This window comes from Phascolarctos cinereus, unplaced genomic scaffold (genome assembly GCF_003287225.1).
Source record: "Phascolarctos cinereus isolate Bilbo 61053 unplaced genomic scaffold, phaCin_HiC Scaffold_9;HRSCAF=440, whole genome shotgun sequence".
Classification (NCBI taxonomy): domain Eukaryota; kingdom Metazoa; phylum Chordata; class Mammalia; order Diprotodontia; family Phascolarctidae; genus Phascolarctos; species Phascolarctos cinereus.
This window is the reverse complement of record NW_027556402.1, coordinates 181,585,963-181,603,617: the sequence shown is the minus strand read 5'-3', so window position 1 is coordinate 181,603,617 and position 17,655 is coordinate 181,585,963. Positions and strand designations below refer to the sequence as shown.

The 17,655-nt window shown below is 38.1% G+C and overlaps 1 protein-coding gene across 4 annotated transcripts in view; it reads right to left on the bottom strand.

Annotated features, from left to right (window-relative positions):
- Positions 1–1,331: 1,331 nt before the first annotated feature.
- The window catches only part of PROM1 (prominin 1), a 153,293-nt gene continuing 136,969 nt past the window's right edge, over positions 1,332–17,655 (bottom strand). For 2 of the 4 annotated variants that reach the window (XM_020992810.2, XM_078148156.1), the window contains 7 exons: positions 17,569–17,637; positions 14,928–15,020; positions 9,172–9,287; positions 8,548–8,571; positions 8,072–8,140; positions 3,554–3,593; positions 1,332–2,637 (listed from right to left, as the gene is read on the bottom strand). In XM_020992810.2, the coding sequence (XP_020848469.1) occupies positions 3,575–3,593; positions 8,072–8,140; positions 8,548–8,571; positions 9,172–9,287; positions 14,928–15,020; positions 17,569–17,637 (390 nt within the window). In that variant the 3' untranslated portion in view covers positions 1,332–2,637; positions 3,554–3,574. The remainder of the gene's footprint in view (positions 2,638–3,553; positions 3,594–8,071; positions 8,141–8,547; positions 8,572–9,171; positions 9,288–14,927; positions 15,021–17,568; positions 17,638–17,655) is intronic. The other 2 variants (XM_020992865.2, XM_020992871.2) reach the window with 2 other exon arrangements.

The following is a 17,655-nucleotide window of genomic DNA, read 5'->3' as shown; positions in this document are numbered from 1 at the left end:
ACCTATTTTTTCTTGGGCTACGTTACCACCAAATTTCTTCATCCAGTTCTCATATGGTAGAAGTCTCTAGTCAGTTTTTTCAACATTCTGGTCCGTCGGACACTATAGCTTATCAAAGCCTTAACCTGAAATGCGCTGCCCAGAATAGAGCACAAAAATGTGACCAAGATAGACTATTACTAAGGCAAGGTAAAAAATACCATGCTGTGTGTTTTTAAAAAATGTTGAGTTTCAAATTCTCTCTCCCCCAGTCTTCCCATCCATTGGGGAAGCAAGCAATAGATTATATATGTGAAATCATGCAAAATATATTTCCATTTTAGCCATGTCACAAAAAAGTAAAAAAAAAAACTATACATGCAATCTAATATTACATTACTTTTTTTAGGGGCTGTCAGACTGTTGGCACCTTGCAGGTACATTATTTCAATCATTGTATTTGTATCTCCAGTGCCTAGCACTGTGCCTGGCATACAGAAGGGGTTCAACTGCTGTTTAATTGATGTATGTTGCCTGATATTAAGCTTGTATTCTGCTCAAGTTTCTAGCTTGTTTTTTTTTTCACATGAAGTACCGTCTATTGATGTCTTTTATCTTGGACTTCATAGTTGGGTTTTTTAGCCTAAGTGTAAGATTTTCTGTTCAATGGTATTCAATTTATGTCATTAAGGTTCAGCCCATTGTCTTGGTCTGTTGAGATATTTTTGGATCCCACTATCCAACTTAGCATCCCTCCCAACTTCATGATATCTGCGCACCTGACGAGCATGCATGTCATTTATATCTTCACCTAAAGAACTAGTAATCATGTTGAATAACAGAAAAGGGCCAAGGACAGACAGATCACTGGATGTCTCACTATTAGGATCAAATAATAAAAAAAGGCACTATCTTATTCATTCTTTGAAGAAATTATTTATATTTTATATTTGCTTATATGTATATATTGTTTTCCCCTAGTGAAATGTATGCCTCTAAGGCATTTTTTCTGTATTCTCAGTATCAGGAACAAATTAGGCACTTAATAAATGCATGACATATTGATTTTGTTGGGTTTTTTTTTTGCTTCTTGGGGTTTTTTTTAGGCAATTGGGGTTAAGTGACTTGCCCAAGGTCACACAGCTAGTAACTGCCAAGTGTTTGGTCTGAGGCCGGATTTGAACTCAGGTCCTCCTGAATTCAGGGCTGGTGCTCTATCCACTGCGCCACCTAGCTGCCCCGACATATTGAAACAAACATAAGTTTTCACATCTAAAGTTTGGTATCCTCAAGCCACTTTCTTCTCCCCTCCTCCCTCCATGAACGAAAATAATTGCCATCCACAAACCAAGTAGGCCATGTTATTTTTATTGGAATGAGTTGGGGACATTACTTTTTAAGTGAAAAATACAACTTTAAAAAAACCTGACATTTTGAATAACTTTATACATATGCTACATTTTGCCTATCTGAAATGCTGTCTCTTCCGATCTGATGAGTAATCTAGCAGAAAAAATTCACAGCAATTATTATGTGCTTTCACAAAATTTTTAGGATCTCATCCCAAAGAATTATTTATCATAGAAACAGAAAAACAGGGGTTGTGGCAAATAGTACTCTTCTGGCATGGTGTCTATCTGAAAACTGTGACCATTTTCCACACAGCCTGATTTTAATAGTTGAGTCATTTGAAAACCATACAAATTATTTTTTTGTCGTCAAATAATCCTGAATATCTCAATTCCACTCGAAGTGTCACCTCCAAGAGACATACCTTCAGTCTCTCTTCTCCCAGATTAGAAAAATGAATTTAAATCCCCCTAGAGTTGACATATATTAAAAACCATTCCAGTTTCCAATGACCTGAAAAAATAAGTACCCTATATATCTTTAATTGTTTTTTTTCCAAATTACTATGAAGAATCAATCTGATTTTCAGACTTGTCTTCTGTATATTCTTTTCAAAATGATCTTAACAGATTATTTAAAGAGTAGAAGAAATACCCTGTAGGTGGCATGTGGGCCCAAAAGGACATATTGCAGAATTCAACATACTTTTGTAAAAAACGGATTCTTTAACAGCATCAACAATCAACACCAATCATGCTGGTTTATGCTCACTTTGAAAGTGAACTACTCAATGCTAAGATTTTTTTTTTAAACACTCATAAGACTGTGGTAACAAAAGGTATAGATACAAAATTACTGTATATAAAATGTATTTTAAATGTAAACGTTGTCAGTTTAACGCATTTCCCATGTAAGAAAATGGAACAATTATACATGAGCAATCATTCCCTGAAAAATAGCATTAAACAGAGCCGATATACCAGTATGGGTGGTTTTGAGATAGAAACCCAGTGTAAAAAAGTAAAAACCAAAAACTAACGTCTTACCCCACCCCCACAACATTTAAAATCCAGTGGCATTAGCCTTGAACAGTGGTCAACCAGAGAAATGTGCTGGTGATAGAGCTCTATTTGGGAAATGGCACCATCCATTAGCTCATATCATGGCACCCTGTGTTACATCATATGGTTCCTTGATTTAAAGCTGTGTTACTAGTAAGCCACCAAAAACCATACTGGATTTGAAAGGTGCTTGTAGATCAGAATATAGGTAGAATTTTATGTTCTCTTCTGTGTAAGCATCTTGAGGCTGGAAATTAAGGTTCATAAAATAACTTAAGAAACATTTAAAGTTATCAAAACAGGATCGATGCAAAAAAATAGTAATTCAGAATCCTAAATAAACCTCTGACATGAATATATAATAGACTGTAACTACCAGTTATGGTACCTGGGGCAAACAGCATAAAGCATGCTCTCAAATCACCTTTGTAATTCATGACATGAAAATAATACAAAAATAATTAAGACGAGCCAAGAGGCTTCTACACTGCTGAGTATATTTGTATGCCCTCTAAACTTCGCTGACGTGGTACAAAGCCCTAGTGCAGGTGATGTGGGGAGAGGACCTTAGCCTGTGATTTTATTGGTACAAGGAACTCTCAGTCGAGGACCCATGTAGGTTGGCACCTTCTTGGCAATTTGTACTCTTACAAGGCTGCCTAGAGCAGTATTATCAAACTCAAATAGACACTGGGCACATTAGATAGCACATAAAGATCTCTGCAGGCCACATATTGACCTGGTTTTAAAATGCAGTATCATCTATGTTTTCTTACATTTTTTACTAATTTTGGGAATTATTTCCTGATTTCATTTTAGTCTCACTGGGGCTAGAGACACACTCAGGAATGCTGTGGGTTGCAGGCGTGTTTGACACCTCTGGTCTAGAGCACTGAGACCCCAAAGAACTTGCCCAAGGTCGCACAGTTAGTACCTATCAAAGGCAGGATTAAAACTCAAGCATTCTAGGCTCTAAGGCCAGCTCTTGATCTACTACGTCACAATGATTTCAACTAGCCCTGGACATATATAACGTTTAACAGGTTGGCTGATTTAAGGGCTAAAATTTCTATCATAATTCCCTATATATGGCCAAGTTCTTGAAAGTCAAAATTGATTCTGCTCAAGTCCCAAATTATTTCATGTAGAAACTTCTAGCTTACCTCATCCAATTCCAATATCCTCTACCACTGTTCCATGGCACTAAAAAAGAAAAGAAAGATGTAACATTCTTGGAAAGATACAATTGTGGTAATGAGGAAGAGAAGACCTAAAGCCTTCTAGGGTAAATTGACTTCAAAAACATCAGTGGCAAAGCAGAGCCTCCAAAATGTTTAAGTCCTAATGGCATCCTTAGAAGAAATTCACAGAAGTAAAACAGTGTCATTTAAATCAGTGGTTCCCATGCAGTGGTCTGCAAACCCCTTGGGGGCTTTGCGATGATGATCCAAAAGACTGGAACAATATTACCAGTCCATTTTTCCTTTGTGACAACAGGCATCTGCATCTTTTACGTATCTTATTATTATGATTATATAATGTAAATTTTAACATGAAGCTTTTAGGGACAAACGTTATCACTAGGTAGCAATAAATTTATAAGAATATTATGAATAGGATATTGAATTACCCTGGGGTAATTCAACACACTGTTGAAAGGGGTTTATGGAACAAAAAATGTTAGGAACCAACGAGCTAAATGTTTCTAGCATCTTTTCCTGATGTTTCAAAGACAGTACACAGGAAAAGCTACCAGGAAATTTTCTTTTAAAAAAAATCGATGTAGTATTAAAATACTATCAAGTTCAGAAAAATTAACCTTCCCTCCAGAGTACATGTAGGAAAAATGTTAAACTAGCAAAAGCAATAAAAAGAGAGAAGCCAGGAATGATTTGCTCCCCAACAAGATTGCTGCTTTTTCTCCCCCATCTCTATGGAAGATTGAAGATACTGCATTTTATTATAGGCTTTATTATAAATAAGACCCTCTGTGCTTGAAATCAAACAACTGCTTAATTTCTACTTTACAGCTTTATAGTCATGCTACTGATTATGGGCATAGTAATATGAATTACATGCTAATTATGGTTGTCTAAAGTAAATCTGTCCCACTGATGCATTACTCAGCTTAAAAACACTGTGAAAAGAGTCTTCCTTTTCCAGTCATTGATAATGAGGAAATGATACCTGAAATGTAATTTATTAAATGTCTCCCAAATCTGCTTTTCCTCTTCACTCATTGTCTTAAGCCCCAAGTTTATACACATTATATGCATGTATGTATGTGCATGTATATTTCCTTACTTTCTCACCAAATTCCTTATTTTGTCATTCCTATACTCCAACAAATTCTTTGTATTACTGCCTATTTATGGACCCCAGAATTAATGGGTAACAATAGAGCCTTCAGAAAACCTAGAAAACTCCAATCCCAGGAGAGGAGCATGGGCAGCAAATAAGAAAACTGTGGCCAAGAACTCTTCTTCACCTGTAAACCAGCCTTCACTGCCTGAAGTGCCTTTCCCAGCTCAGCTGACCAGATGGCAAAATGGTGCAGTTGACAGAGCGCTGGGCCTGGAGTCTGGAAGATGTGCATTTAAATCTGGCCCCAGATACTTACTAGCTGTGTGACCCTGGAAAGGCTACTTAACCTCTTCTGGTTCAGTTTCCTCAACTACAAAATGGGAATAATAACAGCACTCACGCCCCGGACTGCTGTGCAGATCAAAAGTAATATTTATAAAGCGCAGTACCAGACACATAGCAAGTGCTAACTGTTACATATTGTCCCCTTTCCTCCTCAACTTGGACCATTGCTTCTTAAAGGAAATAGCCGAGAATTGTTGCTTTGCTCAAAGCTCTGTGGTTCAGGTAGAAGCAACATCCTCTTTCATTTGGGGAAAGTCTCCCTTTCAAATCTAAGTAGGGTTCTGCAGACCCATTTTCTCATTCTGCTTCAAGTCCGTATGAACAAGGAGCACTACCTCCGATTTTTTCCAATAACTTTAGGCAGAGTGAGCAAATGAGTCCAGAGAAACACAAACCAAATTCAATACTTAGAAGAATAAGAACAGTTCCCATTTACATTATACTTCTCACTATTATGGTTCATATTAACTTGGATACAATAGCTCATATGTCCCTCACAAAAGACTTGGGGCAGGTTTTGCAGACAAGGAAATCAACAGTGAGTAAGATTAAGTGACTTGTCTAGGGTCACAGAACTTGTAAGTGTTAGATGTGGGATTCAGACAGAAATCTTCCTGACTCCAAGACTAGTTTTCTATTCACTATACCACCCTTCCTCACATTTGCATAGGGCAGCATGGACGTGGTTTTCCTTTTGTGAAATAAGATACCACCTTGTGTCCCACCATGTGTTTGATTTACTCTGTTGCATACATTCAGTTCCTCACCAGGGAAACATTAAAGTTACTGAGAAACTATGTATTCAAGAGAGGGGGAAAATCCAACTCCCTGTGTATCCTTCAAGACTCACTATGGCCCATAAAACTGAAGATTCCATTCAGAGCCAGCAAGATATACCACTAACTCGATGGTATAAATTCAAAACAAGTTTCCAGAACTCCACATGCGGTAGTATTTCTGTCAAATTTAACGTGACTTGGTAAGTATAAGCTGCTTCCTTTAAGAATATTTTTCTTTAAAGTAGTCAAGTTTTTTCTTTCAATCTTGAACACTTTGTTACCAAATGTTTTCCTGTGAATCCATCACTGAAAAACGCTTCTATCTTAAACTCATGGAAAAAATCTCAGAGGAACAAATGTCTAAAAGCAGGTATTTAGGCTCATTTTGTAAATTGCATTCCTGCTATGCATCTATTCTTCTTAGAACAGAAACCTAGAGTACACAGACTTCCCAATGGCTCTGTGGATAGTTTTCAGGAAGTCTGTGAACTTGAATGGGAAAACAATCACATCTTTATTTTAGCAACTTCGGAGTGAAATTTAGCATTCCCTTCAATTATTTGGAAACAATTTTCTCAAAAAGGCGTCACTGGCATGCCATAGGGATCTATGAACAAAAATAATTAAGAATTGCTGTCTTAGAGGCAGTTGCCTTTGAGGGGGACCAGAGCCACTCATCTTCAGATTGCTTCCTTCATATGAATAAGGTTCTATATGGATGAAGAACCCAAGTGGCAAAGCATGAGTGCCCATATGATCAACAGGATCTCATTTTCTAAGTATCATCATGGCCAGAAAGTAACATGTATTTTAATGACTCCAAACCTCAATGGATTTCACTACTTAATCAGTGCTGGAGGAGAGTGAAGAAATGACTTGAATTTTTATGGCTGGGACTTGTTACTAGGGTGAAAACAAAACCTAGATTTTTTTTTTGTCATAAAAAATTTCTTCAAGACTGCTCAAGAAGAGACAGTACAGAGCACAACATTGTTTTCTATGATGAGAAAACTTGGAGAGATTGTCACCACTATGGCACAGAACAGATACACCTATATTTCTTTCAATGAATCAATCTGTGACCTCACTAAGGTGGGTACTCCCTTCTGATGATGCAGATTATAATTTGTCCTTGTCTGTCCACTCTGCGAGACTCTAACCCATGTCCTCTCCTAAATCTACCACAAGGGGTCCAAATAACATGTGGGTCTTCCTCTACATCTCTGGACAATGTATATAATAATAAAGTTTGAAAGCTGTCTTTCAGTTTTGGGAGGTCAGATGATATGGAATTCAGAAGGGTGAGAGAGAACCAGCATTCACTGTAGATCAATTCTCAGTCTCACAGACATCAATGAACTCCTGCATTAAATAATTATGTTACTTTCACCAACACTAGTTTCCAAAATGCTGTAAAAGACCATATAATTTGCATGTTTAAAAAAAAGTGATTTCCTTTATTCTTAATTTTGGTATAATGAGACTAATTACTCTAACTTCTTACCCAAGTAACATCAACATCATTATCAGGCATGTGCTGCATTTCAACATAGCTTATTAAGCAATGAGAATGAAGCATGCATTCTGTGCCATTGTGAATGACAATTTCCCTCTGCTGCTAATTATTATTGCTACTACTAAGTCCCAAACATCCAGGTAAAAGTTAAAGAGTTCCAAAGTTTTTCTAGCCCACTACTCATGAACGTTTGCTCACACATGTTCAACATTACAGAAAAGTCTAGATTACACATTCGAAAGATGTTTCTTTCAGAAGTCTCTGGTTGAGTATGTTTTCCATTATCTGCCTATCTCCATGACAAAGCAGCACAAGACAAACTCCCCAAGGTCTGCTATACAAACTCAATAAGCCTTATTAGTACAATGTGATTCAGTGACCCGCAGGCTAAGAAAATTCGGATTAAATAATACATGTGCATGCACTTAATCACCATTGGCCTTCCACCTGCTCTACGAGGCAATTTTAAGATGACTTCATTCACTGATATCTTGCACATTATCCAGGTGGTTGTTGTTTGGATTTTTTTTTTAATGCACCAAAATACTTGAAAGCATTACTAAATCTAACATAGTGTAGGGCATGATTTAAAAGACCAACCACTTACAACAATATTTGTCATGCAAAAATTAAAAAGTGATTTTTTTTTAATGCATGCAGAAAATGCAATTAAAGGATTAATATAGTACACAAAGAGCCAGGATTATAAGGCATGCAGTTTCAGGTTTTTGTGTTACCTTGTCATAACAGGATTGTGAAGACCATATAAATGATCTTTATGATAACCATAATTACCATTTTCCATACTGTAACAAAATAAATATACCAAAAAAAGACTTATGTTATTGCTGAGATGAAGTGACAACATGGATTACAAAGACGATGTAAATGGCAATGGAGAATATGTAAAAACAAGCTAATGTTGATGGAGCAAGTAAAAAGGTCTGAAACTCAAATTCTGTATCCTTTAGAAACCACCACCAAACACTCTAAACAACTACTTTTGTACATTAAATATATAGAGATTATATAGATGCATATAAATCTATTTTTTTAAGATGCTTAACATTAGCTTTAGTTTCATCTGGACCTGTTTTGTCATAGACCTGTTTCTTATTAATCAAAAGTCCAGCACAGAGTAAGTAACATAAATCCCCTACACCCACTTTATGAAAAGATTTGAATAAATACTGTTAAAAAAAAAAGGTCTTACTTTTTCATGGGTAAAGTTTCAACACTAAAAGATATAAAACAAAAAGGGAAACACAATTATTTTTTTTTAAAATATTCATGGATATAACAGCTACTTTCCCAAACTGCCTTTCCACTATAGTAGAATGGATGTGCAAAAAGGATGTGCAAACTTGGGGAGAAACAGGCCAAGGATCACAATGGATGAAATTTAAAAAAAAAAACAAATAAACAAACACAATATATAAGTTCATGAGATAGTGAGGAAAATAAAAACCACATATGGCTAAATGAAAACTAGTAAAAACAGTTATCATAAAGTGAAATGCCAAGTCCCTGAGACAGAAGAACTGTAAATAAGAAATGGAAGATCAGTTAAAGGAAGCAAGGAAATGAAAGAGAAAATAATAGAAGCGAGGACCCCTAGAGCAAAGGAATATTTAGTGGGACTGTTAACATTTCATGTAGGGGAGGTAACTATTAACAAGAACAAGCCCTAGCTCCACACAAAGTATTTCTTCTCTGTTTCTATGACAAAGCAGGAAAAATAGAATCTCTAATTGAAGTTCCTTAGGTGGGGGTGATGGGGAAGCTTTGGGAAACCTCCATTTTAATGACAGCCCTTCTTTAAAGTCTTCACACTTACTCATCATAGACATCTTCTGAATCCATTCGACGATAATATTTGGATAGCTTTACAGCAAAAATTATAGCAGGAACTAAAAATGTCGTGGCACCTCCCAAGCCAAACCAGAATGCATTCTAGAAGACAACAAAAGGCAAACTTTAAGATATGTATCATTTGAACAGAGTAATGGTAGAACACTGGATTGTTATCAAAGGTCCTGGGTTCAAATCTGGACTTTGTTACTTAATACTTGGGTAATCTTGGATAAGTCTGCACCCTTCTCTGGGGCTCAGTGTCTGAATCTGTAAAAGAAGGAATTGGACCAGACCAAGTGTTCATAGCCCTCCTTTAATCTGTCCTTCACACAGCTGCCAAAATGATATTCATAAAGCACAAGTCTGCTATGTCTCTCAAAGCTCTCTTGCATTCAGCAGAACATAGAAACACTTCTTTTTGGTTTTAAATGAAGGGTTCTTAAGTTGGAGTATACAGATTCAACAAAATCCCATGGATAGATTTCAGGAGGTCCATGAACACAGATGCGAAAAAGAAATTACTGTCACTAACTTCCTACTGAAATTCACCATTTCCTTCGATTATGAATTTTTATAACATTATTCTAAGAAGTGGGTCCCCCATAGACTTCAGATTGCCAAAGGGATTTATGATGAAAAAAGGATTAAGAGTCCCTGGACTCTTAAACGATCTCTAAGGCCCCTTCTATCTCTTGGAATTCTACAAAGCTGGATGTGCTACCGGAAAAAGTGTTGGACCTAGAATCAGGAGAGAGCTGGGTCAATACTGCCTCTGTGAATGAGCAGCGGTATTACCATGGCAAGTCACCTACTCTCTTCTCCGTGGAGGAAGGAACCTCAAAGTTTTCTTGTCTACAAAATGAGGCTAAGAACAGAATCCACTCCCCAAGACTGTTGTGAAGAAAAAATCTGATAATATAAGTAATATGCTTTGTGAGCCACAAACCATGAAAATGCCAACTATTATTAAGATTCTAAATTTTATGTCAAAAACATGTTGTCCAGAGTTTCTCTGCATTTTTGCCAGGAGTTCTGACTGAGAAATCAGTTGCATCTAACCCTTGGGACAGTGCTGGAAGAGGCCAGCAAAGAAGCTAGTGTCCAGTTTCTTGCTAAGCATGTCAAAATGAGCAGCAGCCCCTGAATGAATGTTGTGGTGGTGGGAGGGCAGGAGAAGTCTGAACTCATACTCTCTGTAGGGAATGATTCTGTTCTAAAGAGTACATTTGCTCCTTATATCACTGTAGCATCCCTTTACATTTCAGCCCCTGGACAAACACATCCAAGGAAGCAAATACACAGTGTTCTCTGACATAGGGTACAAGAGCTTCACACAATAGTTACACAAGTATACCATACAACCAAGTTACACGAGACTCTGCTGGGGCCTTCTACACCATTAAGAAAGTGAATAATTATGAATATGCCCCACTTAAAACACATCAAGAGGACACGCCACCATCCCACCATCCTCTACACATACCCACTACTTTCTTGAGTCTTGCTCTTTACTTCTTACTCCCCACCCCCAAATTCCTTTTTTGTTCAGCTGCTTTTCAGTCATGTCTGACTCTTTGTGACCCCATATGGAATTTTCTTGGTAAAGATATAGGAGTGGTCGCCATTTCCTTCTCCAGCTCATTTATAGATGAGGAACTGAGGCAAATAGGGTTAAGTGACTTGTCTAGGGTCACAAAGCTAATAAATGTCTGAGGCCAAATTTGAACTCAGAAGAGGAGTTTTCGTTTCTCTAGGCCTAGCACACTATCCACTGCACTACCTAATTGAATTTCTACCCATCTTCTAAAGCCCAATTCAAATGCTACCTTTTCTAGGAAGAGAAGACTTCTGTGATCCGTCCAGTTAATAATGACTTATCCCTCCTCTCTCAGCTCTGGCATTTCATTAATGAACTTTCTAGTGCATTAATTCTGTGTTACTTTCTAGAAAAGTTATTTGTGTATGTGCCACATCCCCTCTCTTTGACTACATGCTCCATGAGGGAATAAATGGTGTCCTTTTTAAATTAAATTAACGCCCTTCAAGCTAGGACAATGCTCTGCAAACAATAGACACTTAAATGTTGATTACAATCATACTGAATCTACACCACGATCCCTAAAAACTCTACACACCAGGAAAACTAGACTTAATTGCTGCATTCCAAAGACATTCATCACTTTCCCAAGGCACGAGTTATTCTCTAGAATCGGTGCACCCTCTTTCCTTTACCTCCCCCAAAAACTTCTACCTGTTGAATTCCTGCCCATTCTTTAGTATTTGGCTAAAAAATGCTACCTAATCCATGAAGGCCTTTGTGATTCCCACCTCCTCCCAATAGTTAGAAATTCTATTTCCTTTCTAAGACTTTGAATAGCAGTTTATGGTTCTCTAACACAATATAAAACAGAGTAAGCACATAATAGTTAATTATGTAGATGCCTTATCTCACCTACTAAGCCGTGAGGACCTTGTGGGCAGGAAACCATGTCTTACTGGCCTTTCTCTTAGTGATATAATCGGTACATCGGAGAAGCTTAATAAGTGCTTACTGAATTAAATCAAATCTGTTATAAATTCACCCAGCACTGAATTATTCATCTATGACACTTTATGTGTGTGTATTCTCTGAGAGCCCCAACAAATATACAACACCTAGAGAGTTTTACAGGGCTTTACTTACTCATTCACATGAAGAACTCACTTTGGCAGTTGCCTGGGCCAAAGGGAAGCAGTCTGTTAAAATGGGGGGAAAGTACTTGACTGCACTTAGTTTTCTTTCTGATTCTCATACTTACTACTTTGTGTGTCAGTTAACCTCTATCAGCCTCAGTTTCTCCAACTACCTAATTTGTTGCTAAATCTTATCATTTCTACCTTTGCAATATCTTTCCTCTCCACTCATAAAGCCACAGGTTCTCATCAGTGTTTGCTTGTACTACTGAAATAGCTTTCAGCCTAGTTTCCCTGCCTCAAGTCGTTCCCTACTCCAATCAATACTCCACTCAACTATCAAATCTGATTTTTCTGAGGTTTAGGTCAGAGCACATCATCCCATAAAATGGCTCCTTTACCCTCCAATTCGAAATAGAAAATCCTCTTTGGTCATTGTAAGCTTTTCATATCCTGACCCCGTTCTACCGTCCAACCTTCTTCGGTCTCACTCCCTTCCACAAACTCTTAAGATTCATTATACAATTTCATTTCCTTGAACATGAAGCGACAACTCCCATTTCTAAGCCTTTGCACTAGCTGCCCCTTCCCCCATGCCTGATTCCCCACTTCAGAGTTTCCCTGGCATCCTCCAAGCCTCAATTCAAATCCCACCTTCTTCAGGAAACCTTTTCCTAGTCTTCTCAGCTGCAAATGCCTTCTCCTTTTAAATTACCTTACTATCCTGTGTATACCGCCTCTGTGTGCCTCATTATTAAGCAGTTATGTCTGTCAGGTGCACCTAGTTATTTATACATTGTCTCCCCTATTACAATCATGCTCCTTAAGACCAAGGACTGTGGTTTCCCCCTCTTTTTCTTGTATCCCCAAAACAGAATCTGGCACAAACTAAACGCTTAAATGCTTGTTGACTTACCATAAAATAGGCATGACATTTATACTATTTACCTGAAAATTTTGCGGTGAAAGTAATTTATAAACCTAGAAGTGCTATATAAATATGACTTTACTATAACCAAATCTTAGATTCGGAAGGAACATTATAGACCACCCAGGCCTAACCTCCTATCCCAAGTCAGACTCTGTGCTCCTACCTCTGACAGGTGGCTATCCAACCAATGCCTGCATATTTCCACTCACCACCTCACCAAAAAGTTCATATTGTTGTTAGCAGCTTTAACTATTAGAAAGTTTTTCTTGAACAGAACTATTTCTCCTTGTAACTTCTACTCATAAGTCTCAGTTTGGGGACTCTCTGGAACTAATCCCTCTTCCTCATATCTTGTTCCTCTCCCCTCCCCCACCTAAATTCCAAGTCTCAAAGTTTCTTTCTTCAGGTTGCACACACCCAATTTCTTTACAGGTTCCTCAAGTGCTGGTTTCCATTCCCCCATTATATTCTGCTCACTTCTCCACATGCTGTAGTTTATCAGCGTTCTTAAAATCATGAACCCAGAATTGAAAACAAGCGTCCAGATGTGGTCTGACCAGGGCAAGGGACACTGGGCCTACTATCTTCTCTTTTCTGGGCACCATTCATTGAAGAACACAGCCTAAGATGGCATGAGCTTTTTTTGGTGGCCATCTCACACTGTCAGTTCACAATGGGGATTACAGCCAACTGAAACTCCCAAGTCTTTTCACAAGACATCAGAAGTCTCCCATCCTGCAGAGTCAGGGTTTCTATAGCTGACACTTATTTCCATTCTGCTGCATCTTAGTAGATCCAGACCATGGTGACAAACATTTTGCATAACGATTGACATAGAGCATCTTAGCTACCTCTCAACTCTGTGTCACCCACACCTCTGACAAACATTTCCCTTTTGTCTTCAAAGGTCCATAGACTGGTCCTATGGTCTGGGACCTCAGAGTCCAATCACCTTATTTTACAGAGGAAGTTTCATGACTTGTCCACTGTAACATAACTTAAGTAGTAAAATCATCAGAAGTGGGATTTAAACCCAGGTCACCTGACTCCACACCCAGTACTCTCTCCACTAGATCACACTGCCTCCCAAGTCACTGGCTAAAATGTTGATCAGGACAGGAAAAAACTGAGCATTTTTTGATATTTGCTTCCTGATACATTAACTGAAACACAAGGCGGGGAAGCCTAATGGTAATTGGCCCAAGGCACTAGAAAGTCCTGAATCAAAGATTAAGGTATGGTTAGCATAATTTTAACACCAATTACATTTTATATTACTCTGATTCTTTGAGTAAAATAATTGGCCAGGAGCATGAACTATGTATCCATGTTTTGATTATAACTTCTAGTTAATGATAAAGCTTGCATTTACTTGACTTTTTTTTTTTTACAATTGCAAGCACTTTACGTACATTAGTTGTTTTGATCTTAACAGTCCTCAGTGGTAGGTAAAGTAGATGTTGTTATCCACATTTTATAGGTGAGGAAATTGAGGCCCAGGGTAGTACAAGTGACTTTCTAAAGCTACATGTTTAGGCATATCTGGAGCTTAGAATCATAGAAAGTTAGAACTGGAAGGAATCTTATGATGTATTTAGTCTAACTAGAATCCAGGCCTTCTGTCTTGAAATCCATTCTCCTAATGAGGATACAATTAATTTAATTACCCCATCATTCTGGATACAGGGGAGTTTGCTCTAACAAAGAGATCCAGAATCTTGGACGTATTTCTGAGGAAACACTTGTTTCAAATATGAAGCACTTTACATATATCATCCCATTGCTTCTCAAATGTACTCAGTACCAGCTAGGTGGCACCATACTGCACAGAGTGCCTGACCTGGAGTCAGGAAAACTCATCTTCCTGAGTTCAATCTGGCCTCAGACACTTCCAAGCTGTGTGACCCTGGACAAGTCCCTTCTTTGCCTCAAGATGGAGAAGGAAATGGCAAGTCACTCCAGTATCTTTGCCGAGAAAACCCCCGATGGGGACAGGAAGAATCAGACATGATTGAAAAATGATTGAACAACAACAAAACCATATAAATATTTACATGGGAATAGAACAATACCAATGAAAAACTAATATGTAGAAAATGGTTGAGTCATTATTTTCAAAGACAAACATCACTTACCACAGAGTTAGTTATATAGCTACATAGAAATATTTCTATAGCAGTATCTATGATGTTGGCAAGGGGTTTGCAGGCTGCCACATCCATGGCAATCTAAAGAGGGGATTAGAAAGAAAGAAATGGTTGTCAAGAAAAATATTTCTGAATTTGAGATGTCATTCTCAGCAACCAGAACTTTTATAATAAAACCCTGATATTAAAAAAAAACTTTTGTACAAATGTATTAGCAACTTCCCAAACCTGTATTAACTGGCAGGGTCCTTTGCATATAAAAATGATATTGACCCATCATTAGTAAGACATGTGTAATGAGTTATTTTTTCCAGTAATGGAGGGAGATCTGTACTGAGTTATTCACACTCTGCTATTTATCCAGAAGCAAAAGCACTGTCATAGGATGACTGGCTGATGTAAAGAGTACAGACAGGGAAAAGTGAAACGAAATGGCTCAGAATCAAACCCATGTATTTACCTAGTTTCACTCACATGTTCCTCCCCCACTTTAACATAAACTCTATTATTTGTTGAGTATAATTGGTCCCACCTCCCCAATATTGCTTGTCTTCCTCTCTCTGTCCCCTGCCATCACACCAACATAAACTTATTACCATCACCTACAATATTTCAATAGATTCCACTTTCTTCTCCCCTACAATACATCATTCAAACTGCTGATGTACTGATGTATTTCTGCTGTACAAAGCTTCCAAAGTTATTTTCCTAATAAAACCAGCAATGACTCTCTATTGTTTCCTCGATGAAATTCAGTTTTAACAAATATTTCCTAAATTCCTGCTGTGTGCAAAGCATTATATTAGGTGCTACAGATGTAAAAGCATACACAAGAACATGCACCTTACTCTTATACTCTTACAAGGAGCTTATAATTTTACAAGGGGACAAGAGGAAAGTACAAAGATAAAACCAAACACAGTAGAGGAAGAGAAATGAAAATTATAGGTCCAGAAAAAAATTTAAGAAAAATCTGAGGAAGGAGAGACCATTTTCACTTGAGGGGAATAGGAAGTGAAGCTTCATGGAGGAGGTAGCTCTTCAGCTGGACTTTACTGAAAGAAGTGATTTCAACAGGAATAGGTGGAGTGTCAGTACTATTATAAGATTAAAAAGGTAAATTGATGCCAGATTGTGAAGGTCTCAAATGCCAGAACCAGGCAATGGGGTAACCACTGATTTTTTTTTGTTTTTTTAATTAGGGTTGTAATATGATTGCAGCAGCATGCTTGGAAGATTACTCTAAGAGCAATATGGAAAACAGTTTGGAGACTGAATAGGCTGGAAGCAGGAAGACAAGTTAAGATGCAATTATAACTAGTCTAGGTTGAGATTAGAAGGGAACTTCAACTAGGGCAGTTCCAGTATGGATGTCCAAAATATCCTGGGAGTCAGACTAGTGAGGATTTAGCAAGGAACAGATTTTGGGGGTGATGAGCAGGAGGGAAGAATAAAAGAAAACCCGTATCTGTCTTTGAGTTTGGGTGATAGAGAAGATGATAGTGCCATTAAATGAAACAGAAGTTAAGAAGAGGGAGGAACAGGTTTTAGATGGAGGGTGATGAGTTCAATCTTGAACATAAGTTTGAAGTGATGAGAAGACAAAAGCAATCTATTGGAAGTGTCTCTCTATAAGCGGACTAGCACAGGATATACGGAATTGGGAGTTATCTGCATAGAGGTGTTCACTGAAACCAATGGAATAAGATAGAGTCAAAAAGGAAGAGGAGATGGCGAAGCCTGAAGCTGCAGTTTAATATCCTCCTAAATATGGCACCACCTTCCTCTCCATTATCCATATCCCACTGCTCCGCTCCACTTGGACTATGCTCCAGCCCAAATGGAATAATATTCATCATTCTGTGTGCATTCCTCATGTTCTCCTGCCTTTTCTGTGCCTTTCTCCTATTACTTTTTACTCCATATGCCTGGAATGTTTGGCCTTCCTCATCTGACCCCTCATAAAAGTCTCACACAGCACTTGTGTATCTGTTGCATTGTTCCATTACAACGGAAGCAGAACACAGTCAAGGGCTGTGTCTTATTTCATATTTCTAGGACCATCTGTGCAGTGCCTGACATGGTTCTCTGTTTACAACAGGTACTTAATTGTCATATCCAATCAACTCATTTACAAATGGGGAAACTGAGATAAAGGAAGTGACCTGTTCAAAGTCATGCAGCTAGTCAGCAGTAGAGTCTGTGGAAGAACATGACTGTTAGCTTGGTGGCGTAGCTGAGCCTAAAGCTTTTGGAAATCTCCAGCAATACTGGAGATCAATGTAGGCAAGCAGTTGCTACTAAGAGTTCTCCAGGAGTGATGGAACTATCAGCACGTGAAGACACAGGCTGGAGATCACCTCTGGATAATGGCATCTTTCCTACCAACCACCGCAAACCACCTCAACAATGAATGCAAGGGGGAAAGGTACACTGTGTGCAAGCAAGTCAAGAGCATTACTCCTTTTCCTTCTCTTCAAGAGTGCCAAGACTCTCCCTGCTGTTCAAGGAGCTCCAACTTACTTTTTATTCATAGTTAACCAAGTGATGTGCAAATGCATTTGTTAATTTTACTGATGGTAATGATATGACTAGACTATGCCAGGAACATGAAAGACAGCACACTTACTGAATCTTTGACCCACTGAATATACTGTTCAAAGTAGTCGATGATCATATTCATATACTTCTTAGTTTCCTGAGAATTTGTTGAATA